The sequence below is a fragment of the Anser anser genome (genome assembly GCF_964211835.1).
Source record: "Anser anser genome assembly, chromosome: 4".
Taxonomy (NCBI): Eukaryota; Metazoa; Chordata; class Aves; order Anseriformes; family Anatidae; genus Anser; species Anser anser.
The window spans coordinates 78,199,952-78,223,921 of record NC_139724.1 but is presented as its reverse complement, the minus strand read 5'-3'; the positions used below and the strand labels follow the sequence as shown (position 1 = coordinate 78,223,921).

The 23,970-nt window shown below is 44.1% G+C and overlaps 1 protein-coding gene across 3 annotated transcripts in view; it reads left to right on the top strand.

Moving 5' to 3' along the window:
- Nucleotides 1–23,970, top strand: part of ZNF638 (zinc finger protein 638) — a 54,677-nt gene that overhangs the window by 13,820 nt on the left and 16,887 nt on the right. For 2 of the 3 annotated variants that reach the window (XM_083835011.1, XM_083835009.1), the window contains exons 2-19: nucleotides 2–1,619; nucleotides 7,555–7,616; nucleotides 7,897–7,935; nucleotides 10,444–10,748; nucleotides 12,196–12,536; nucleotides 13,541–13,687; nucleotides 14,058–14,189; nucleotides 14,492–14,550; nucleotides 14,718–14,761; nucleotides 15,933–16,004; nucleotides 16,806–16,982; nucleotides 17,075–17,146; nucleotides 18,131–18,183; nucleotides 18,909–19,040; nucleotides 19,201–19,329; nucleotides 19,652–19,693; nucleotides 21,391–21,531; nucleotides 22,602–22,727. In XM_083835011.1, the coding sequence (XP_083691137.1) occupies nucleotides 2–1,619; nucleotides 7,555–7,616; nucleotides 7,897–7,935; nucleotides 10,444–10,748; nucleotides 12,196–12,536; nucleotides 13,541–13,687; nucleotides 14,058–14,189; nucleotides 14,492–14,550; nucleotides 14,718–14,761; nucleotides 15,933–16,004; nucleotides 16,806–16,982; nucleotides 17,075–17,146; nucleotides 18,131–18,183; nucleotides 18,909–19,040; nucleotides 19,201–19,329; nucleotides 19,652–19,693; nucleotides 21,391–21,531; nucleotides 22,602–22,727 (3,691 nt within the window). The remainder of the gene's footprint in view (nucleotide 1; nucleotides 1,620–7,554; nucleotides 7,617–7,896; nucleotides 7,936–10,443; nucleotides 10,749–12,195; nucleotides 12,537–13,540; nucleotides 13,688–14,057; nucleotides 14,190–14,491; nucleotides 14,551–14,717; nucleotides 14,762–15,932; nucleotides 16,005–16,805; nucleotides 16,983–17,074; nucleotides 17,147–18,130; nucleotides 18,184–18,908; nucleotides 19,041–19,200; nucleotides 19,330–19,651; nucleotides 19,694–21,390; nucleotides 21,532–22,601; nucleotides 22,728–23,970) is intronic. The other variant, XM_083835010.1, reaches the window with a different exon arrangement.

The following is a 23,970-nucleotide window of genomic DNA, read 5'->3' as shown; positions in this document are numbered from 1 at the left end:
GCTTTGTGTTGTTCTTGGAAAGTTTCGCACCACTTGTGAATTCCTTGAACCTTGGCATTGCGAGCCCACTTCTGTTGGGCCCTCCTCCTTTACAGCTTGCCCAAATTAAGACGCAGTTGGCTCTCCAGCAATTGACCTCAGTTGCTACCGGCCGCTCCGCACCTCCTTATGCTTGGTTCAATCAGGCATTTCTGAAAAGCGCCATGTTTAGCCCTCGAGGAGCGCTGCCTCAGAGGCCGAGAGGACCCAATCCGTCCGGCGCAAAGCCTCCGGGATCCTTTAGGGGAGGAGGCGCAGCGGGTCTGCAGAGAAAGCCTGCGCCGGGGACGCCTCAGGGAGCGGCGCAGAGATTTTCGGGACAGGAAAGCTTCCAGTGGACGGGCTCGCAGAGGATAAACGTTCGGGTGACTCTGCACAGGGCTGATCCAAGGCAGGTAAAGGTGAAGACGAACCTCCACCAGGAGCAAAAGGGAGAGGCGCGCACCAGTCGCTGGGATAGCAACCCCTGCTCGGCTGGGGCCGCCGCGCAGAAGCCGCCCCCCCCGGCCCGGATCCCGGAGCAGAGTACGAACGCCCAGAACCGCTACACGCCCGAGAGCGCGTCCAGTATTCTGGCGAGCTTTGGGCTCTCCAACGAAGACTTGGAGGAACTCAGTCGCTACCCAGACGACCAGCTGACGCCCGAAAACATGCCCCTCATCCTGAGAGAAATACGGATCCGTAAGATGGGTCATTCTTTATCGGGTCTGCATCCTCCGAGCCGAGGAGAAGAAACGATGGGCGCAACGAGCGGTGCAGCGGTCAAGGGTAAAGTGATTGATTATGGGCACGCGAGCAAATACGGTTACACCGAAGATCCCCTCGAAGTGCGTGCTTACAATACCGAAGTACTGAACGAAGATCCCCTCGAATCACGCGTCTATAACCCTGAAGCATCGAGCGGAGAGAACAGGGAAGACTTCCAGCGAGAGCAGAACGTGGCGATGGGCGTCCCGCCACCTGGCGTGACGTGTAACCCGGTGTTCCCGGTTCAGGATTTAATGAAGCCGGCGGGTTTCCAGAACGACTCCTCAAACTCGCGATCGTTTTTTCCAGCCGAGGCTACGGGCAAGGTGTCCGGCTTGTGCGCAGCGCCCGCTGGGCTCCCCGTGGTGAAGCCGGTGTCGCAGCCCACGGGGCCGCCCGTCATGCCGCCCATGATGCCGCCCCTGATGCCGCCCCTGGCGCAGCCCATGATGCCGCCCGTCATGCCGCCCCTCGTCCAGCCGCCCGTGAGCCAGCACGTGATGCCGCCTCTGGCCCAGCCGCCCTTTTCGGCTGAGCTTCTTGCAGCCGTAAGCCAGCACGAAAGAATTCAGCACGAGTCTGGGACGAGCCAGCCGGCCGCGCAGAGCGGCTCGGCGGCGGGACAGAAGCCCTTCCAGCCGCAGGCCGAGGGGCCCGTGAAGTCTCCTTTTGGCATCGTGAAAGCATCGTGGCTCCCGGTGTTTCTGCAGTCCGATGCCCAGAAGATAAAAAGACTGCCCACGCCGTCAATGATGAATGACTACTATGCTACGTCTCCGAGAATATTCCCCCATATGTGTTCTCTCTGTAACATAGAATGCACTCATATGAAGGTGAGTGTCTTTCAAAGATTATTGCCTAAGTTGTACTCAGCACCTTACCTGCTGCACTGTTTCATGAACTAATTTTTTATCGTGCGTTAAATGAATTGTGATGCTGTTCGCCAGTTTAAGTGCTTACGTGCTAATTGCAAACTGCTAGAAACCAGGCTAGTAAATCCTTATAACTTTGCTGCACGGCGTGTTCTCTCTCAAACTGCATTTCAGAATGGCCATGCACATTATTCTTGTTTCTTTTAATGTCGAAAATGATTTACGCCTTCTGCGATGGATTTTAAGTGACAGAGCAAACCCTTTACCAGTAGGGTCAAATACATCATCTGGGGGACTAAAAGGCGTGCAGAAATTGGGTGCTGGATCTCAGCAGGGTGGCTGAGATGTTCATGTATGCAGCCCCAGTCCTGCAAAGTCTGCGTTAAAACAAAGCAGCCTATTTATCTGCAAAAATGTAATCTTCCAAATGTGGTCTGTGTGACATTGGCTATTCCAGAGACTGAAGGCCAGCTCTGACGAGTACACAAAAATGCTTTCATTCATCCGACCTAGCGTTCGGTTATGAAGCAAGTAACAGTTCCAGCTCCCGACAGAAGGAACTGGGGAATATTGGGAGAGAGAAAACCCCGAAAGCTGTGGATTTTTCGTGAAGGTCCTAAGCTGGATATGTCAAAAATACAGGAGATTGTAATTTAAAATGAAATGGTTTGTTTTTAGTGTAATGTTTAAAGACTAAATAGTCTTCAACAAGCACGGGAAGCCCGTGGGGGACTATTCTCCGCAGTTTGGCAGAACCGCGCAGGACTGCAGGCCCTATTTGTGCTGCGTATTAAAAAAGGGAGCGAACAATTAAGATGGAGACAGCTGTATTGGGGACTTCAGAGTAAAAATAAGTGTTCGAGCACTTTCACATTGGAAGCGCTGACGGCCAGGAAGAAATGCAGCTGCTCGGGCAGATTACAAAACTTAAAGGGAAGCGTGATGTAAGATAAAAACGACTAAAATTGAACAGGGCAACAAATCTGCGTTTGTGTTCATAATTGGGCACAGTACTTTGGAAAAGTGCCATCTGTTTAAATGTGAATTATTCAGTAGCTTGCTTACTGGTTCTTGCTAAAACCCAGTAAATGTTTTTACTAAAAACTTACTGACAAATCAGCTCATTTTTTGGGGGGAGACTTAGATCTATAACTCCTCGTTTTAATGGCACTCGGTGTAGCTGTGTTCTCCAGGCTCCCTGAGCCGGCTGCACCTTTTCTCCTTCTCATGACAGCTTCTAGCTCCAGCATACGTTAACTTGATTCTGAATATTTTTTAGTAATGTACACGAGCTGCTGAGTACGCAGTACACACCGGTTTGGGACAAGCCACATTCAAACAATGATGTTTCGAAATAACAAGATGCATTAGTGGTTTTTTTTTCTTCCCATACTGCAAAAAAAATAAGTCTGTTCGAGAACTGTTAGCGTTGTACATTTGTGAATTCTAAAGAATGAAAAAGTCCTCCCGCGTTCAGTTTTACGGTTTGGGTTTACAAATAAAGCTGCTGTCCGCTGTGTGTCGGTTACGTGGCTGGAGGTGACCTTAGACGCTCGGTTTTGCCTTTACGCTTGTGCTGGGTGGTGCAGAGGAAGCGGTGAAGAAGCCCCTTGGAACTGGAAGGTGAGCGATGGTGAAGCGATGGAGGAGAAACCTACAGCCTCGCGTGGCGTGAGCTGCGCTAGGACAGGGGTGTTCCACGGGGGACAGAGAGGTGGTTTGCCACGATGTCGTCAAAGGTTAGTTCAAAAATAACGGGATAAATTCGCAGAGGCCGTCTTCCGAGGGCCGTGCCTCTGATGGCTCCAGAAGTCCCGGCCTGCAGCCGCCTGTACGCGGGAGGTGAGTTCTGGGCAGGCGGCTCCGCTGTGCCTGCTCCTCCTGCCGGCCGCTGCCGCGAGCCCTGCGAGAAGAGGCACTCGGTGAGCGAGGCTGCCTTTGGTCTCGTCTCCCCAGCACGCCTTGGGGGGAACCTGCGCCTTCAGGAGCTGTGCTAGGCCGGAACGGTGAGGCACGGGGACGGCCCAGCTGTGGCGGGCGGTTTGGGAGCGCTGCATTACAAACAGATGCCTTTGTACAGTGGCAAATTGGAAAGATTGGACGTCTTCGGGAAGGAAGGAGACGAGCGAAGAGGATAGCTTGAAACAAGGGTGGATGACGAGTTACGAAGAGGATGAAAGATGAAGAAAACCTTGACTTTATCCAACGCTTGAAGGGACTGAACATCTGAAAACCAGACTGTGGTGTTAAGATAATGGATTTCACAGCCAGAGTGTTCATGTGATGCGCTGTCTCTTTTTTTTTTTTATTTGTAGATTCTTTTAATCCAGCCTTGTGCAGAAGTACAGACTCGGCTAGGGTTCGTTTTCTTGCCAAGGCTGACACAGAAGCTGCGCTGCCTCTCGGAAGAGAACTCGAGCGGGTTACCTGATGTCGCGTTACTGGACTGACAGAACTGCAGCTGGCTGCCGGCCCCGGCTGCTGCTCCTGGAGGGGCTGCGGGGCTGCAGGGGCTGTCGGTGGCTCAGGCGTGCTGTCTGCATCATCTCAGCCCTCTCGCCCTCGTTCTTCCAGCGTGCCTCTCCCATAACGGTAGTGAAACTCAGCCAGGGCTTTGTTTTGGCTTGGAGTCGAAAAATGCTTCTGCTGTTCCCCAAAGCATCCGATCAGTTCTCCCTGTGGTTTTTATTATATATTTAACTTTGCTTAATTAGTGAGGTCTGATGGAATAAAGCTGAAACGGCCTTGAGAGGTCTGCGGTGTTCCAAAATCATCTAGGGTTGTGCGCTGAGTGCAGCTCATACCGCTCAGCCTGTACGTGCATTTTATAGTTCTTTTGTAATCCGAGAAGAACCCTGCACACCTCTTCGGCAGCGCTATTTATATGGATTTGAAGGTGGCGTTGTGCTGAGGCTCTGCTCAGAAGTCAGGAGTTACAACGTCTTCCATCTGCGTGGCACAGCCACTGAGGTTGCTGTTGGAAAAAGCATTTCATAAGCCCTGCAGCGTTGTCAGAAGGCATGTGCTGGAGAAGGTGGGCCTTTTGGCTTTAAAAATGGATTTGGCAAGTCAGTTGATTCTGAGACGACTTGTGGACCCGGGAGGTGTTTTTAGAAGTGTGTGTGTGTCCTGCGGTGGTTTTTCAGGGAAGAATTATTTTGTCCTTGGTTAGATGCGATCTCACCTCGGTGTTCTCTGCTTTCAAATGTATTTCCAACCTCCCCGACGCATGAAAACGTTCTGTGAATACTTCACAGAGCAGCTTCGCTTTCAGCTGGAAATTGTGGTTGTACTGCAGCAGTAAGGTGTGGTTTCTCTGTCTTCAAACACGTTCTTTTGGAACAGAGCACGGCTGTGACGGTAGCGGCAGCAGGGATCGCGTTTACTGGAAGCCCTGTGCCGATGAGTAGAGCACCACGTTACAGGGTTGCTCTCCAGCTGAAACAGATTTAAAGCGAGGGTCCTGGACCAGACGACTTCCAGAGGTCCCCTCCGCCCTTAACCGGTCTGTGTAGCGGTGCCTTGGGCTTTAACTTGCGTACGGTCCTGCGGGCTCGGGGTTCCCCACAACGGGAGTTGGGCTTGTGGTTACATTGCTGATGTGGAGGGACAAAACACGGTCCCGGTCCCTTTTGCTCCGGGTGTTTCTGTAACTGGTGCTGGGCTGGCACAAGTACCCTGAGACCTGCGGGTCCCGCAGTGCGCCCCCAGAGCAGAGCTGTGCGCCCCCAGCCAGCGTGGCTTCGTGGTGCAGCGCTGCTGCTGTACGAAGCTGGCTGAGGGCTTCCTCGTGCCGGGGAAGGATCCGTCCGGTGGGACGGGCTCGCCAGAGGGACCGGAATCTTTCCGAAGACTGAGAAGGGCGAGGAATTAATCAAGGAGGAGGAATATGCATAAATCGAGGCTGCTGCGATTATACGAAACGCAAGAGGGCATTGGCATAATGAAGACTTGAAGAAGAGAAGAATGTAGGTTTTGTGAGGGAGAATATCTCGTTGTAGGCCTGCCAACCTCCTTAGTGCCCGCTGGACCGGGAGCTAAAGACCCGGGGAAGCAGAACGGCCTCCGCCGGCCCTCGCGGGCACTGGGTGCGCTTTCTTCCTTTGGGACCGCGGAAGCGGGGCATCTGAAGCCTCATTGCCTTTTGTTTCCGGCAGCTGATTTGTTTCAGCCCTTAAGTGACAGTTTTTCCAATCTAACTTTAAGACTGTGGACAAATAGCATTCTTACGGATGGCATCGCTCAGTAATAGCGTGTTACGAGGACGCAAATAGCTCGTCGTGGGGAATTGCTTGCTCTTTTCACTCGCACGCGTGCCGTGTGCTTCCTGCGCACGCAGCTCTGCAGCTGCGTTGTCCTAGAGCCTGCAAGGTGTTTTAGCTGCACTTAAACTCTTTGTTTGCCGTGGTCCAACTAGGGAGGCTGCTGCAGAAGGGCTTGTGAGTAACGTCTTCTGCCGGTACTCGGACAGCGGGAATGTTTGTGGTGTCCTGAGATGGTTAAGCAGTGTGTCTGTTCCTTCAGGACGTGGAAATAAGTCTTGTGCTTCAAATAGGTTGTATTTTCTGTAAAAACGTGTGCAGAATAAATAGTTGGGGTAGCTCTCTTGTAGCAGATTTTAGTGCGGGCAGGCTGGGGGTGTAAGCGCAAGGAGCGGCTGTTTTCACCGTGTCCTCTGGGCTGGCAAAACGCACAAAGCTAACCGTGGCCGCATTAATTCCTCCCACCACACGTGCTGTGAGTAAGCCATCACCAGCTTTTCTTTGAACCACTGCGTTCAGCGTTTTTTCCAATAAACAAGAGATACTGCTCGCTAAATGTTTTATAACCTTTTATGTTATAAACCAGCACGTGCTTTCAAAAGGATCATGTAATTTCAGAACAGCAAGGTGTTTTATAAAGCTTGGCCTCTCAGTTGCATTGTTCAGCCATTATTGTATCTGAAATACTGAAGCAGCAGGAAGTCGGCCCTTAGGGAGCCTTAGTGATTGTCACAACGATGTGGTACCCTACTGACACGCTCCCTACCGGCGTGGTACCGCACCATTTCAGAGCAGTCAGTAGCTCTTGAAGAGCAAGCTAACCGGAGCAGTTGCTTCCACTCGTGCATCAGTTTAGTCCAGTATTACTCGTGTGACTGTGAGAACAGCCTTGGTGCATAGCTTCCTGTAGGGGAGCTAAGTTTGTGGTTGCCCTTAACCCTGTGCGTAAGCAATTCTCGGGTCTGAGGTCTCGCGTTGTACTTGTGGATCAGTCTAATGCCCGTCCCATCAGCTGTTCCCCAAATAAGGCTTCCGTTAGGCTTTTTGGGTGTAGAAATTCACGGCGGGTGACGAGATTCATTGGGCTTTTGAATGACCTTTAGTTGTAACGTGCTATTAGGAGTGATTGTGCTCGAAGCACTGGTAAGTCGTGCTTCCATGGAAATGATACTTGGCTTGCAGATGCCACGTTATGTCAGGTTCTCTGCTTTATTCAGCTTAATTTGCTGTGTGCGTGTTCATGCAGCCTGACAACTCGTGAAGACCGCTAATGGCTTTCCTGTTTTCGAGTATAGCCAGCTCCTGGATCAACCCTTTGTGTTAGAGATGTGGTGCCAGTGGCGCAGGGTGTTGATGGAAGTAACAGATTAATGTAATGCGATGCATTTTGTACAGTTTCCACTTAAATTCATCCATGTTCTGTAGCAGCCTTCCATAATCATTAAGCATTTCCATCGTTTGTGTAAGGAGCGGTAATCTGAAGTGAGAAATGTGACCTCGACAGCAGATAATTTGTTAGTACCGTTTGCTAGCAATGGAAGGTAAAGTATGACAGCACTGCAGTACGGGTTGTGGTCAAATGCTAACGTTTTCCGTGCTAATCGAACTTCTGTGGCTGTCTTCTCTCCAACTAGGACTGGATTCTGCACCAGAACACCCCTTCCCACATTGAGAGCTGCCGCCAGTTGCGTCAACAGTAAGGAATTTGTTTAAAAAGTTCATTTAGTCTAAAAAGTGCTTTCTGTGCATGCACGCGGTCCCTCAAACCATGCTGGCTGGATTTCCGTGGTTCGGATTGTCAGTATCTGAGCGCTGTTCTAAATTCGTTTTAGACTATTAGGTGAAAGAAAGTGGCACGCGGTGCTGCTGGTGTCCTGAACGGGAGCTTAGCTCTGTAACAGCTGCTGCGTGTTAGACCAGAGCTGTGCCCAGATGTAGCTCTCTTCACTGACAGTCGTGTTTTTCACATTTAACAGATACCCCGACTGGAACCCCGAGTCTCGTTCTTCGAAGAGGTAACTGCTTTTTGGCTACAGCTTGTGTTTAATTTGTTACTTTTATAAGTATTTGGTAATTAATGCGATTGATTTTCCTGCTTTGTTCACTGACAAGCCGTATTGGCGGCCTCCTTGCCTTTTTGTTGTAAAATGGTGTGGGGCGTTGGCGTGGTTTTTGCCCTAAATTCTTTGAGAAGGTGAGTGGCACGGTGTCCCGAGTTCTTTCACAAGAATGAGAGCAAGCTGTAGGGAAGTGGGAAGGCTGGCACTGTCAGCAGCGTCGCCGTGGGCATTTCTCATAGCCATGCCTCAGTCGGTCGTGATCAAACTGAGGGATTTCCAACTTGTAGACTTAAGCTTTTTTTCCAGTTAAGCCACTCCTGTTAGCAGCTTGAAGTCTATTTGACAGTAGGCTTGCCCGTGCTGGCTCCTTATTCCCCAGACTTTTTCGCCCATAGATCCCTTGGGAAGCTATGGGATCCCAGGCTGAAAAAGCAGTGGAATTGATGAACTCACGTCTCTTCTGCTTAAAACTTTTTCTGTTTATGTTTTTTAAAAACACACCCTGCAGACTAATTCTGCTTGAATCTCAGCGAGATTAAATTATTTTATTGCTTCAATGTTTGTACCTACTCCAACTTTAACACAAACAGGAATGATAGGACTTTCATTTTTGCTGGCTTGTCCTGTGACTCCCCATTAATTAGACATACTTCGTGGGAAGCTGACTATTAGCTGGAAGAAAAGAAAGCTGAAAATGTAGGTCAGGTTAATTTGCGGAGTGTATCCAAGGTCACTCCATGTTAATAAACAAAGAGCAGTATAATGTTAGAGGGAATAAAACAAACTTTTGAAGCTTTCATGGAGAGTAATTATATTTTAAAACTTCCAACTGAAATTGCTGCAGAGCTGCAAGTGCTGCTGCTGTTGTACGCACCGGGGATAAAGGGAACTGCCCCGAACTGGAGGAGCTCAATAAACCGGGCAAACATTTCCTAGCACTTCGAGAGTGATCTGTGCTTGCAGGTGGGGCAAGAGTTGGCTTTTTGGGTGGTGCTTCCTTGAGTCCTTGCTGATGACAGCATGTCTGCAGCTGCAGAGTCAGAGCACAGCTGCAGGCACCGACGGCCGGGCTGCGGGAGCAGGCTCAGGGCAAGGCGGATGAGCTCGCTCGGTGCCGTAACCCCCCGGTAGACGGCTTTGCGCTGTTTTATTTTTATAAATGGCTTTGTTTTGCTAATGCATTCAACCATTTCTATTGAGCACAGGAGTAACAGGATTAATGTGGCTTTTTCATGGTGTTTGAAGGTTGCTAATTAAATACCGCTGTCGGACGTGCCGTGCAGGACGCGTTGGAGCATCATTTAGGGGACTGGAGGTTTTTCAGCCGACCTCAGCTAGCTGCTGGCCAGGGGGGTCTTGTCGGCCCCTTCTCCAGTCTGCCAGGGGCAGCCCTCTCTCCTGAACCTGTTCCATCTCAGAGGAACTTGGCCTCTAAAGCAGTGATAGTAAGGCTGGGCGTGGTGACTCAGTAAGTGCTCTTGCCCTAGCTTGCCTTTAACAAGATTAGGAGCCCGTCAGTTGGCATGTGTTGGTCATGTTGTGCTAAGACTTCTGCGTTTTGGTTGACCAGCATATTCTCTTCCCAGTGGGTCTAGGTGTGCTGGGCATGCACGCCATGTCAGTCATTTCCCGCTGTGTCTCTTAGTTTTGGTGCTGAAATTACCGGTGGGATTCTGCTGTTTGTTCTGAGCTGAAGGGCGTGCTACATCAGCGACTTTTTGTAACGTGAGATCTCTCGGGCACCGTCTGCTCTACCTGGCTTTGAGTTCTGGGGCAGGCGGGGGATGTTTGTCATCGCAGGGTTCAGTACGGGCTGAAAAATTGCCAAGTGGCAGGCCAGCATGCTACAGCCGAGCACTTATCCTAGCTTACCTTAAGTGTTTTGGATAATTTAGAATATACTCAGCGCGTTTTCAAGGTTTTCTCTTTTACTCCTGTGATCTGTTCAGTCCTGTAAGAGGACGGTTGCTGCGATGGATCTCATCCCATGTTCTTTGTCAGCTTGACGTCTCTCGATAGCAGAAGGATGCATTAGATGTGTATTTAAGTAGTTCCGTGGAACCCGTCTTTCAGTCTCAATCAGTCTTACAGATGTCACGGTGCAAGGTTGCTACCTTCCCAAGTAAATTTGGAAGAAGCAGGGAAAGTGTCTTTCTTCATTACTCTTTTATGTATTCTTTTCCTATTTCTGTTCATTTTTCATAACTCTGATGTTACAAGCTGCAGGGCTTTCTTTACAGCTTTCTCTCCATGCAGGTATTTCTCTCCCACTCACTTCTTTTCAGTTCTGTCTATTTAATATTGGTGACGTGGTTACTACAGAAATAGAAGCATGTTTGTTAATAAATTAGGCTCTAAGCATTGTTGATTTTTTTTTAATTTCTCCAGAAAGCCTGTTTGAACAGACTGAGGTTATTTATTTTCTGCTGTGTCGGAACTCATTGAATGCCTTTATTCTGATAGAAACGCTGGTGACAGAAAAGAAAACCAGACCCCGAAGCGCCGCTCCAACTCTGCCAGTCCCAGCCCCAGGCGATCGAGGGTCGCAGGCTCCAGCTATGTTCTCCGGCGGTCGCGATCGCGATCCAGGAGCCCCGGCCGCTTCAGGCCAACAAGACCGAGAAGTCGAAGCCCACGGCAGATGCGACGGCTCAGCCCTAGACACAGGTCAAGGTCACCACAGCGGTCAAGAAATCTGCTGAGAACAAGCCCGCGACCTCCGAGGTCTTCCAGTAATGACTGGTCCAGGAGGGCAACCCGATCTCAAGGTACAGGGTGGATGCCACTTATTTAAATGCAATGTTACGCATTCACATTGAAGCTTCCTTTAATTTCAGGAAGACAGAGTTGATTTCTAGAGGTTTATCTGTCATTTTTCACAGCAAATTTCTGTTTTTAAAAACGACTTCTCCTTTTGCTGTTGCTTTGTGAGGAGTGTGCTTAGCAGAAAACAGGCATTCAGAAAGATACAAAGTCTTCCTTGCCTAGCGTCAGAAACTGTTTAACGGTTCCAAATCACTGCTGAACAACTCTCTTTTCTGAGTGTTTGCTCAGTTTTTAAGCCAGTAAAGATAGTTAAGAATTGAAAACAAGTGAGGATGCTTTCTTGTTCAGCATCAAAAAAAGAAATTTTGCAAACGTGCAGTATAGATATGGAGAAAGAAAAACAGATGCTCAGAAACTGCATTGAATGGAGGTGGAATTTACGAGGAAAAGGTGAAGTTTTCATAAATAATTTAGTTGACATAAGGGCGTGGTACCTGAAAGCCTTTCAGTGAAACATACTTCATAACATTTTGTTGTACCACTTTGTGACTCTTCAGTCAGCTCATTTCCTCCAGTTTGGTGTTCTAGGAAATTTTGAGTAAACTCAGTTCCTTGTAATTAATTCTGAGTTCAGTCTCTGCCTGAAATACAAGTATGTTTGGAGGGTTTTGTTCCTTTTTAAATTTTGAAGAGAGAAACAAAGGAATTTTAAAGGGTCCATTCTTTTTTCTTTGATCTGTGTACTGTGCTTTTGTTGTTTGTGTGCTTTAAGGAAATTAAGAGCAAGGGAGCTCTTATGGGAAGGAAGCTAGGTGAAGAGTTGTGAAGGGACAGGCATTTTCAAAGAGATATTTATAACAGTAAAATACCATTCTAATGTAGTAGAATAGGTAGAAGAGGCAATTGATAACCAAAATATAAATTTTTCACTGATCTCCGCAAAAAGAAAGCATATGGGAAATTAAAAGTTGTATCAGATTGTTAAAGAGCAATTCAAAACAGCACATTCATCTGTAGGACAAAGTGATAAAGAGCAAGACAGTAAAGGATACTGAGTTTAGCAGAGGGCATCAATCCAAAAAGCACTGCAGTGCATCAGTATGTGAAAGATCAAAGACTTGAAAAGTTGTTTTCTTTTTTTACGTTCCCTGACATGCAAAATTATGCAGTCGTTCCTCGCTCAGCCATTAGGCTTCTTGCAGATGATATTGCCGATGTCACGCCAGCCTAACTAAAAATGTCAGGTTATACAACAGCGCAGTGAAAATAGTACAGAGGTTTATTATTTATAGGCCACCTCTGCTAGAGTGTGGGTAAGGTTCTCTGACTTCAGCAGGTTGCAGGATTGAGTCAGGAATAGGTAATGAAACTGTAGAAACCAGAACAGCAGTGTAGGTAAGGGCTCTTAAAAACAAACGAAAACGGGTTTGTTTTCCCTTCCCCTCACAGACAGAAAGGCAGCTTTGGAGGCAGTAGTGAAAAGTTTAGGACCTGGCTTTGTAGCGGAGTTCAATAAGCATAAATCACTTCAAGCAGCTGGGCTAGGATCCTCGGGATCGGGAAAATCACCACCCTCTCATGGACTCCTAGGGAAGATGCCTGGAAATATGAAGAAGCCACTGAAAACAAGTGTTTCACCGAAGGCTGCGAAGAAGGACATGCTTTCTCTGCCTGGGTCAAGTTCGTCATCTCCTGAAAGTGACGATTCGCCCCAAGACAAAGAAATGGAAGAGGATGAGGAAGACTTACCTGCAGGAAGCAGCGGGCCTCGTCCTTCTCCTTACAATAGGGTGAGTTTCTCAGTATTTTTCTCTGATTGTAAGTGTTTGCTTTGTTATCTCATTGCGGGGGGATCGTGTGTAGAAGGATTAACCGTTCTCTTTGCTGATCCTGTGCAATAGGGAGTGCTGTGTTAACGCAGCTTCGTGCTAAGTACCACAGCAAGCACTTGGTAACAGATGGGAAGCGCTACAGAAGGGTTGGTTACAGCAGCAGAAAGAAATTCCAATTAAGCTTGGGGCCTTGTGCTGCTGTGCACATGTTTGTATAAATGGTGCGTGATGAGCTCTGCTGGAAGGTGCTACCGTGTAAGTATAAGCAAAGGATAGGAGGCAGAAAGTATTCATTTTCCTGTCGTGCACAGAAGGTGAGGCAGGGGAACTTCTTACTCCTCTTGTGAGAAGAATCTTAAGCCAGTGTCGACCTAGTCCATCGTATTGACCATTGGGATCTCTCGGACACGCTGCGCCTATAAACCAGGATATGCTGCGCCTATAAACCAGACTTTTGTTCTAGTTACTGTTGGGTATCTGTGGTAGAGGCAGTTGTCCTTGGAAGCTCCTAGCCTCTAAATGATAAGGGAAGAGAACACTGCCTGCTGGTACTGAAGGCTAATAGCATTGAAAGGAAGGTGGTGGAGTTGGGCAACTCTTTACCCATATAGCCTAGACAGCTGGAGTTACGCAGATTTTTAATACTTAGTAAAGACAAGACGGTTGTACACTGTTACTTGATAATCCTCTGCGACGGCACCTAATAATCTGAAGGTTATTTTTGTCTCTGCTCGTGGTAGGGGGTCGGAACTAGATGATCTTTAAGGGCCCTTCCAACTCGGGCCATTCTGTGATTGGAATTACGGATCTGCCCTTGTGTTAAAGAGCAAAAGCCTCAAAACACCTCAGTGAGCTAAGCAGTCGGTCTACTCTGGGGCAGTTTCTATTGCAGATTGTCTTTCCTTCGTTGTACTGGACTTAACATGGAAGTTGTTTATTTTTGTTCTATTTTTAATTTGTAGCTGTTGAGGGAGGAATTGCTGAACTGTGGGACAGTCCTTCAAATATCTGATTTACCTGATGATGGCTTTTCTGATCAGGATATTAAAAAAATTGTTCAGCCATTTGGCAAAGTTAGCGATCTCATTGTACTTCGCTCTAGGAACGAGGTAAGTTTTCCAGTAGAACGTGTTTGTGTGAGAATGCAAAAGAAATTGTCAAGCAATAAAACCTGTAGTACCTGTAACCGCAACTTGTCCTTTTGGATAAGGCTTCCTAAGCAGGTTGTCGTTAAAGATCACATAAGTAACCTTGGAATAGCTGGGAGTGTTAATTTTATAATGCTACCTGAGTCTTAATTGTTCGAGGAGCTAGGTTCCCTTTTATGTAATACTGCAGTCTAAACTTTTCTGCCAAATTCCCGTGAACTTAGGGAGCACACACAGTTCTGTCGTGAGCAGATTTTCTAAAGAAAAATTGCAGAAAATTGCATCTTGTACCTACAATACAAGTAAAGACTGAAAGTGCCGTTTATTTTAGGCCTACTTGGAAATGAACTACAAAGAAGCAGTGATAGCAGCTGTGAAATATGGTGAAACTGTGCCAGTGCTGGTGAATGGGAAACGGGTGAAAATAAGCATAGCAGAAAAGCCAAAAGTATCTCCTGGCCAGGTAAGCAGTATGTTGGTGAATAACATATTTTGTGTGTAGCTTGGAATTTTAATCCAAAAACCAATGTTCTTAAAGAAAAATATTTAGTTGTTTTAGTTGATAATTTTTTAATTGCTTTTCATAAACACAAGTCAAAATACATATGAAAATCCCCTTGTGAATTTCAGATTTGAGCTTTCTGTTTTTCTTGGTTCAGATTGCTAACTGTGAATGGTATCAGTTTAACAAACAGTGAAAGATGCGACCTATCCAATACAAAGTGGAAGTGATGCAATAAAAGTTCTTCTTTCTGTCTGCTTTAGGCCAAAATGAACATCAAAAAAAGGACTCGGATTGTTAAAAAAGTTGCTCCGAGTACAAAGTAAGTGCTGCCATTACATCCCTTAATGTCACTGATAACCATTGGAAACCAGATGTGCTCATACCTGTGTGTTCTACTGGTATGGAACTTTTTAAGCTATTTTGATATCCGTGAATTGTCTTTGAATCTGATTTTTCTTTATTTTTTTCCCCATCTGCTCATAATAGGAAACATCAGAACACCACCACTAAGACAACTAAATCCATTACAGGTGAGGCTTTGACTACTTTGTATCTGATGATACCTTCACTATTGCCTTTGCTCTTCATTCCCATTTCTTTGTTTTTATGAGTGCTTTATTTAATAGTGACCAAAAGCAAGTCCAGAGAGGTATGAGAAAGCAATGAGCTTTTTGTGGTCTTTTTCATGTAACCTGGCTGCCTTGAGAAACACCCGTCAAGCAGCAATAATAATAATAATAAAGACCCATGCTGATACTCTGTAATTTTAAATGTTTGCCCCTATCTATTCATGATACGTGTGGTGTTTTATCCTCCATGAAATTTGTGTAATTCTTTTAGTTGCCTTTGATATAATACATTTAACATTGCCTTTTGCAGTTAGTGCTAGTGCTTCTCAGTGTCTTATTATCCTTATACGTTCAAGTTGCTTTTAAATTTATGCCCTGGTCATCTGAGGATCCAGACAGAAATTATTTCAGTTAGTATTGTTACTTAGTCTGGCAGAAACACCTGTATGTCACGCTTTTTAGTACTTTACTGAAAAAAAGGACAGACTGTGGCAAATACATGAGAAGCCAACGAGATTTTACATTTTACATTTACAATTTACGAGATTTTGGCGTTACTAACACACTGAAAATGAAAGCCAAATCATTTTTGTTGTTTATTTTTTGGCTTTTTTGGGCACTTGTTTTGAACGTAATTAGGGACCAGTCACTAGTTTTTTTGTTTTGCTGGGAAAATTCAAATCAGCTAAAACTTACGAGAATGGTGCTGTTTGAAGTTTTTTTCATTTGTTGGTGTGGTCACTTCTGAATCCAGTTGGTAGAAATAGAATTAAAATTCATAGAGCAGTGCTTTTCAGAGCTGTCTCAGGTGGAAACAGTGAATTGCTTACAGGCATTTAAGAGAAAGAGGAAATGAACTTTTTTACAGGAGTAGGGTTGTGTCACCAGAATCCTAAATAAATTCATGAAGCGGAGTAACTTTTGTGACTTTCATTCAAGCTTGTTGTTGAATTAACTGATTTTTTGGGTTTTGGTGCTTTTTTGTCATACCAGTTGAATTGCTGCAGATCAAATGATTTCCATACAGATTTTCATACTCTTTACTCTTTTTTTTTTTTCTTTTACTCTTACACAAATGTAAGACTTAAGAAAGAAGCATTTCTGCTGACTTGTCTTTGGATATTTTACGTAGGTAAAAAAGAAAAAACTAAGAAATCCGTGGTGACAAGAGATAGTAAGATCAAGAAAACTTCGACTACTGCAGGTAAGACAAATGAGAACTTTCACTCTCTCCTTGGACCACACACACAATCACAGAATGGTTTGGGTTGGAAAGGACCTTAAGGATCACCTGGTTCCACTCCCCTGCAGCGGGCAGGGCCCCCTCCCTGACCCGGAGCCCTGGTTGCCCCCAGCCCCATCCAGCCCGGCCTTGGGCACTGCCAGGGATGGGACAGCCACAGCTCCTCGGGGCAGCCTGGCCCGGGGCCTCACCACCCTCACAGTGAAGAATTTATTCCGAATATCTAATCTAAATCTACCCGTGTTTAGTTTTAAACCGTTACTCCTTGTCCTATCACTACAATCCCTGATGAGGAGTCTCTCCAGCTTTTTTGTAGGTCCCCTTTAGGTACTGCTGTCAGTACAGGTGCTGTTCTGCTGCCCTCCACTTCCCAGATGAGATGTTTAAGGTAGTGGGTCCAAACCTTTCACACCTTCCACTGAGTTTGCCAATGCAGTAGACTGTTAGATAGGCGTGCACCTGTCTAACTTCTTGCACCTTGTGACTTTGCTAAGAGTGATAATCAATGCTGCTAGTAGGTCTGGAATAGTAAAGAACCAGGGAAAGGAGATGATTTTGAGGAAGCAAAATCATCTTACCCCTTCATGTAAAGACAGCTGCAGAGTTGTTTTGGCGAAGCTGGAACGAGCTGGTCCCATGTACACATTTTCTGCTCATTTGTGGCAGGAGGTCTCTGCCAGAAACTTTTACAGTGCTGTTGCAAATTAGTTACTGCAATCCATCAAACAGAAAAAAAAGCTTTATTTTGCCATTACCTTCCAGCAAATTCAGTAGAAAATAAGTCTGAAGATCTTCAGATCTCAACAGAAGCTGAAATGGAAGCTGGGGAAGTTGAGCTGTCCAACCCAAAGAGCGTTACGGAAGCAGACAAGGTTACAGAGCCTGTGAAGATGGTGGAGACTCCGTCCAAAGGAACTGATAACCCTGCGTCTTTACAAGGTAATTCTGATACGATAATGCTGTTTTAAAGTTACTTTGCTAGTTGTAAGTTACATGAATTTGACATTGTGATATCTTGAAATTTTTTGTAGAGAAACTTGCAGAGATACCTCAGGTGGCGGCAGTGGACTTGGATGAAATTAAGGAGGCTTTAATTGATCAAGGTAAATTACAAACTGACAGTGTTTTTTCATTTCTGTTCTAATCCTCTCTGCTATTTTGAATTACGTCAGAATAGTGTCGAGGCCAGGAACTCTTCAGAAACGAAGATGACACAGGATATCAGAGAAGGAAATTGGTTAGCTTCACTGACCAAAACATAAAAGAACAGTTTTATGGGACTGGGACTGAAGAAGAGTGGCCAAAAAACCCTCAAAATTCACATATTTTTAGCTAGCATGGTATTTTTGCCTAGACCTTTTCAGTGCAACATGGAATTTTGTTTGCAACTCATCAGAGGAAAGGAGTAAGGTCGTCTGTGTATTCTGTTTACAGCCTCACCACTAAATCTTTTAATCTCGTTGCTTTACAGTACATGCTTAGGAGCTGGTTCAGTAGATCCTATTTTTCCAATATTTGTAACTGATGAGTAACAGAATTTGTTTTAAACATGGTGTATCTTAATTCTCAGTTATTATGCACATGATAGTGGTGGATATAAGCATTTTACAGTAGAAGGGATTCTCCTTTAACTGCTCTGATTGGTGTTTCTCTGTTTCCTGCTGTTCATGTTCTTCTGAGTCTCTAAGATTTTTCTGTGGACTTGTCCCAGGGAAAAGAAAAGAGAAACAGTTTGGGCACATGCTGGGCACCTACATTATCCCAGAATGCCCATAAAGAAATACAGTGGTTGCGATTATTCAGCTGATAAGGCCTTAATGTCAGCAAAGTGTTTGAGTGTTAAACAAAGGATTTAAATTTTTAAAAAAATCTTACTGAAGACCATTCTTTTTGAAATCTTTTACAGAGCACTGCATGCATCTCACCAATGTAATTTGTCTCTGTGAATTAAATGATTATATCATTTTTCACCCCTACAGTAGTGATAAAGCATATGGATAGCGCAAGGAGTTCGTAAAGCTCTACAGCATCTAAAGAAAGCTGCTGAACTACTAAATTAACAACCCCTACTTTTTTTTTTTTAATAGAAGCTACTGTAGCGACTGTGAAGAGCGAAGAATCAACAGAACCAATTAGCAAGGTCAGTCTAAAAGTGCTTGAATCTGTGGATGCTGTAGGTAGAGATTTGGTGCAGGTTTCCAAGTGATGGTTCTGCTGTCTGAAAACCTCCGGTTTTAAATCCTTTGTCTGTTAATTTCTTCTGGGAAACAGTGACTAGTTTATTTTCTCTGTGCTGTTTTTGATTTGATAGACTTCTGGCTTTTTTCCTCATAGTTTGTTCACTCTTCATTTACACCAAAACTACTTTTTATACTGTTCATTGCCCTTCTGTGGATTTTTTCTAACTCTCTTATTTTCTCGAGATGTAGGAATTGCATGTACAGACCTGCAGTGTTTGACATGTGGGCATATCATGGATATAAAGTAATGGCATAATTACAGGGGGTTTTGGTTTGGTTTGAATTTTTGGTGAGATGGCAAGAGAGAGACCAAGGTTTGTACAGAATTAGTTTAACCTGGATACATCCACAATTAGGCGATCACAATTTAAGGTGATTACATGACATAATTATGGAGAGGGGTTAAAAAAAATGTATAATGTGCTTTGCTACTAAATCCTAAGAAGGTTTAAATATTCTTTGGTTTTGGGGTAATTGCATGTATAAATACATGCTTTTAAGCAAGTGTTTCATTCAGTTTAATGGTGGTTTGACACAGTAAAAATAAATGCCCTCTTTAGTCATATAGCAGTTTTGGTTTAGAGTTGAAGAAAGAACAGTAATACTTCCTTTCATTTGTTTACAGGAACCTGATGATATATGTGTGGTTCTTATTTCAAACTTGCCTGAGAAAGGATATTCTGTTGAAGAAGTTTCCAACCTAGCAAAGCCATTTGGAGGACTGAGAGATGTGTTAATTTTGTCATCTCATAAAAAGGTATTCCAGTGTGTATCTAGCAGTGTTTCTACCTGGAGAAGCAGTAAATATGCTTCTAACAAATGTAAATGTGATAATGCAATGTAGCAAACGTTGATAGGATTTGTTTTTGCTAAATTAGGATTTCTTTTTTATTGTTTTATTTTCTTTATTTTAAAAGGCGTATATTGAAATAAACAGAAAATCTGCAGATTCCATGGTTAAATTTTACACCTGCTTTCCAATGTCACTGGATGGGAATCAGCTCTGCATCAATATGGTGCCTCAGTATAAGACTATAAAAGATGAAGTAAGTAATAAAATATATTGATATTCTATGATATGTGTTTCAGTACAGAGCAGGATTTTGTTTCTAGGCTGACTTTTATACACTGCCTGTTCTGTACATTCTGATAGCATGCCCTATTGAGGACTCGTTATGTTAAATGTCTTTTGGGGTCCTGGTCTGATACCAGAATAACACAGATGTCAGAAGTGCTCAGGCTATCACTTTTACTAATAAAGCAGGAAAAAAAGTTGTCATTTCAATTAGGGAGTCTGTGATTCCCAATTAGCTAATCAAACTGTATTTTGCTGTTTAAATCTTAAAACTTTTTAATTTTTTTCCCCAGGAATCAATATTTACTGCTATCATCAAAGAATCTGACCCTAAGGTAAGTTGCTGACAATCAAACTTTTCTTCAAAATACTACCAAAATACATTAATATAAATTGGAATCAGCTTCCTTCATGGTGAAATAATAGCTAATTGAGTTATCTAAGCTTGCTCTTGAATTAAATGTTTATATATGTATTCATGGGTGAATAAGCACGGAATAAAACGAGTAAATGATTGCTTAGTTTAGCTCCATGATGCATGAAGGGCAAGGAATTAAACATTCAGTAGGAGTCCTCAGGGAGCCTCTCCTTCTGTCAGGGCTTTTTCACATTCTAACAGCGTGCTTGTGACCACTGTAGCTTGGAGAATGCGAGCGTTTGCCTGTGTATAGTGGCGCCCGTTTTTCTAGTATGCTTTATAGAAAGGTTTCTCTTTTTTTAATTTAACTGTCAAAACTACTCCTGCTGTTCAGCGTAGAGCGTCTCCCTTCTTGTCCCTCCTGTTCCTTCACACCTTTCTTGGTGCCTGCCGGCAATTGACATGCAAAGCTTTTTCATGCAGTGTAGGCTCAGAGAGGCCTTTTCTGCAGGTAGAGGCTAATGGAATAACAGCCTTTATTATGTGAGGGAGGGCAGGTTCTGTTTCTAAAAGACACGCAGCTTTCAAGTATTTAAAGGTAAGACTTGCTTAAGATTTCAGAAGTCTACTAGTACCTTTGGACTTTGTGCCCCAGGGCCATTTCCTTGGATGTGGTACAAAATAATTAGTGCCAGGCATCCTTATATCTTTCTTCCAGTAAAACATGGCTGAGGTTAGCTTTCCGTTTGCAGTCAGCCCGCTCTTATGTTCTGCACCAGAATCCTTCCTGGTAGGAAGAGGCTTCCAGGTCTCTTCTGACACCTTGTCCCCATGGTGGTGGTGATAAAGGAACCTTCACCAGCAAGAAAAACTTTCCAATTAGAGTTGAATATCCCGTTACAGCAAAGGCTCTGTTGCAAGAAGCGTACGAGCCTACCACGTTGTGACTGAAGTGCTGCCCTGGGGAGGACATTCATCCTGGGGACACCAGGTTAGCGGGGACGCCTCCCTGCCTCTGTAGCAGGGTTGGAGCTATTCAGCCACTTGCTCTGTGTGTTTTGGATGGATATGTAATTAAATCTTCGTAGCATCTCACTATCAAAATTTGTTCAAATTGTAGTCTGACTGAAATCACAGGTTCTTAATCTGCGCAGGGATTCCGTAAGACTGTTTGGAAATCGACAAACTGAAGAAATTATATTTGTCCAAGGATCTTTTTGTCATTATAAACTGTTCAAATAAATCAAACTCTAACTTAAAAACCATAATCATATACTCTTTCAGGTGGGTTTCTGTGCCTTGACTGGTTTGCGATCTGACTAGATAATAAGCTTTTCAAAATACCAAATCTCATTTGAACTTCAGCAGTATTTTGTAGTGTTCCTTAGAGGGACTTTTATTGCGTTGTTTAAAAAATTAAATGATAATTTAAAATAAAACACTCGACATTTTTAAGTTCATTATTCTTTACTAGGAGTTATATCAAATTCTTTTTATGTGCTGCATAGAAAGCTGGAAAATCTGGTGTGAATCTGAAAATTTGAACATTGGATGCATGTGAATGCTCTTCTTGGGGATCTGAGTGATCTGGACGCTTCCTGCGGCGCTTTCCTAACCTAGTTCAGTAGATGCTTATAAAGAATGCTGGAAAGTTAAGTCATCGCTTTTCTTTAGGTAAATACCGAAGCTATACATCATCAGTTTGTGCATCTTGGAAACTTACCAGATGATGGATACAGAGAATTTGAAGTAGTTTGTGTGGGACTTCGATTTGGAAAAGTTGATCATTATGTTGTGCTGAAGAACAAAAACAAGGTAAGTACTATTTTTCCCTAGTGCACAGTACCATGTTAAAATAAAAAATTAAGCTTTTAACCTCCCAGTACCAACAGTGTTCTGCTAATGAGAGATCAGAGTTCCTGAACTGAATGTAGGCTTTCTTTCCCACTCACCCTGTACAAGAAAATAGCTTATCTTATTTGCTGGGGGCTGCAGGGAAGGAAAAAAACAAACAAAACAAACTTTAGGCTGTTATCTAGCCTGAACAATACAAGAACAGTTTAAGGTCTGAAAGTAAAGCTTCCCAAATGGCTGGAAAATATATTAACCTTTGACATTAGAAAGGTATAAGTGGTGGAGGGCGGAACGAATTCCCATTTAGTAGGAAGCTTGGGAAAAAAATTAGTTTGGGAAAATGTCAGAATTGTACTATTTTTTTTTTATTCATTAAATACTTTGTGATCTGATTTTCAGTGGACAGAAACCTTTTTAATTTTTACAGAAAGATGAGGGATAATGTACATAGGTTTGCTTAAAAAAAAAAACACAACTCTTTAAAACACAACTTGAATTGAAGGTGGAAGACTCATGTCCCATTGTATTCGATAGCTTAAAGGTAAAGAAGTGAGAGATTTCCAGTACAGTGTATAAACTTCTGAATTTAGTTCATTTTTACCATTTTCTTTATATAACGTTACTTTTTTTTCTATGGCCATGCACTTCCCCTAGCAGCTTATGGGAAGATGCTCATCAATTGCAGCAGAATCAAAGCTGGATGTGTCTGGGAACCAGAAGGCTGGACACGGGGGTAGGAAAGCTCCAGGCTCCCCTGTTCTGTGACACAGTTCTTTGCTTGCTTCCACAGATAATTCCAACACAAGATTTCTTCCCTCAGCCTCACAGAAAGAAGAGAGTCCACTGTTCTCCATATCCAGAGCAGTGTTTCATCAAAAATGCTGCTTTTAGCAAATTTAAAATCAGGATGTTGAAGCCCTCAGAAACTAAATATCCCCTGCTATGCCAACTTAATTTATTAAACTTGTTCTGCAGTAAAGAAGCAAGATAGAAGTAACAATTATTAGAAGCTTGTGCTTTCTTCATTTTAGGCAATTCTACAGCTGGAGAGTCCCAAGGCAGCTAGATCAATGTACTGCTTCCTGAAACAATATCCCTACAAGATGGGTGAGCATACGTTGAGCTGTATGTTGTCACCTAATGGAGAGTATGCTGAAGTAAGATTTCTTCTTTTTCAACAGTACATTTCTGTGCAATAGTACAAACTTCCTGTAAGGGCAGTCGGTGGGGATAACGTCAGCATTTCCTTCAGTATTTGCTGTTGTGGATGAGAGTGAAAACTGTGTAACTGTGGGGTGCTGAATGAACTCGCCTGAACTCTGGAATGTGACATACGTGTGAAAAAGTATGGGTTGCTGTATGGCTTTCTTTTAAATCTCTCTCTATTTTACAAATCTTATGGAATCTCTTTCAGCTGATAAAAGTTTTCCATAATAAAAGATGAAAAGGAAGAAAAGTAGCTGTTTAGTACTGGTTAGAAAAGAATTTATGACTGAAATGATTAGAGAAACTCTATTAGAGTTGATTTGTCTTTTAACAGTTCATCTACTTCAGTCCTTTTTTGGTTCCAGACCCAGTTGCTGTGTCAGCAGTGATCTGTGGGCCTACAGCTGCTGCTGTTTTATCGCCTGCAGATGAAATTACTTGCAGCATTGAACAGCTCCCTGCTAACTTCTGGTGATCTGCTGAAAGAACAGTAAACTGCAGCAGCTGAATGCCAGAGAGAGGGAAGTTTAGTGTGTATTGCACTGGGTAAAGAGCTCTGAGCAAGAAATCTGAACTATCTGCCCAGTGGCAGACTCTCCATCTCTTTGCTGCATCTTCCACATTGTGTTTATCATAGGGGGATATAGGTTGGCTTTTGTTCATCTGAATTTCAAATAGGTTTGCTCTTTGTAGCTTACATACAACTGCAAGAGCACGGACCAGCTAAGCAGTTCAGTCTGAACTGTTTTCTGTCAAGATACAGACTACAAGCTGTACGGTTATCTTAAGCTGAATTCTGTGCTTGTGAGATAGGTAAAGCCCTTACAAGGGGTTATCCATGTGAATTCCATCGTTGGAGCTCTCGTTCCCTGGGTGTTCCTGTTCATTTTCAATGACGTGACTTTGAGATACTGCTCAAACAAGAGGATTTGCTGGAGGGGCAGGGTATCCCTTCACTGTTATTCACCACCAGGTAGAGGTTTAACTTCAGGTGCCTAATAACAAGGGCATCAGTCTGTTAACTTCAACACAGGGAAGTCAAATATATATAAAAATGACTCAGATGCATACTTCTTGCTGTGCTGACCAAGCTGTCAGTGTTCTCGCCAATCACCACAATGATTTTTTGTATATTCTTAATTTTATTTTTTTGAGAACAGGTTGGGTACTGATCATTGACATGGATTATAGTTT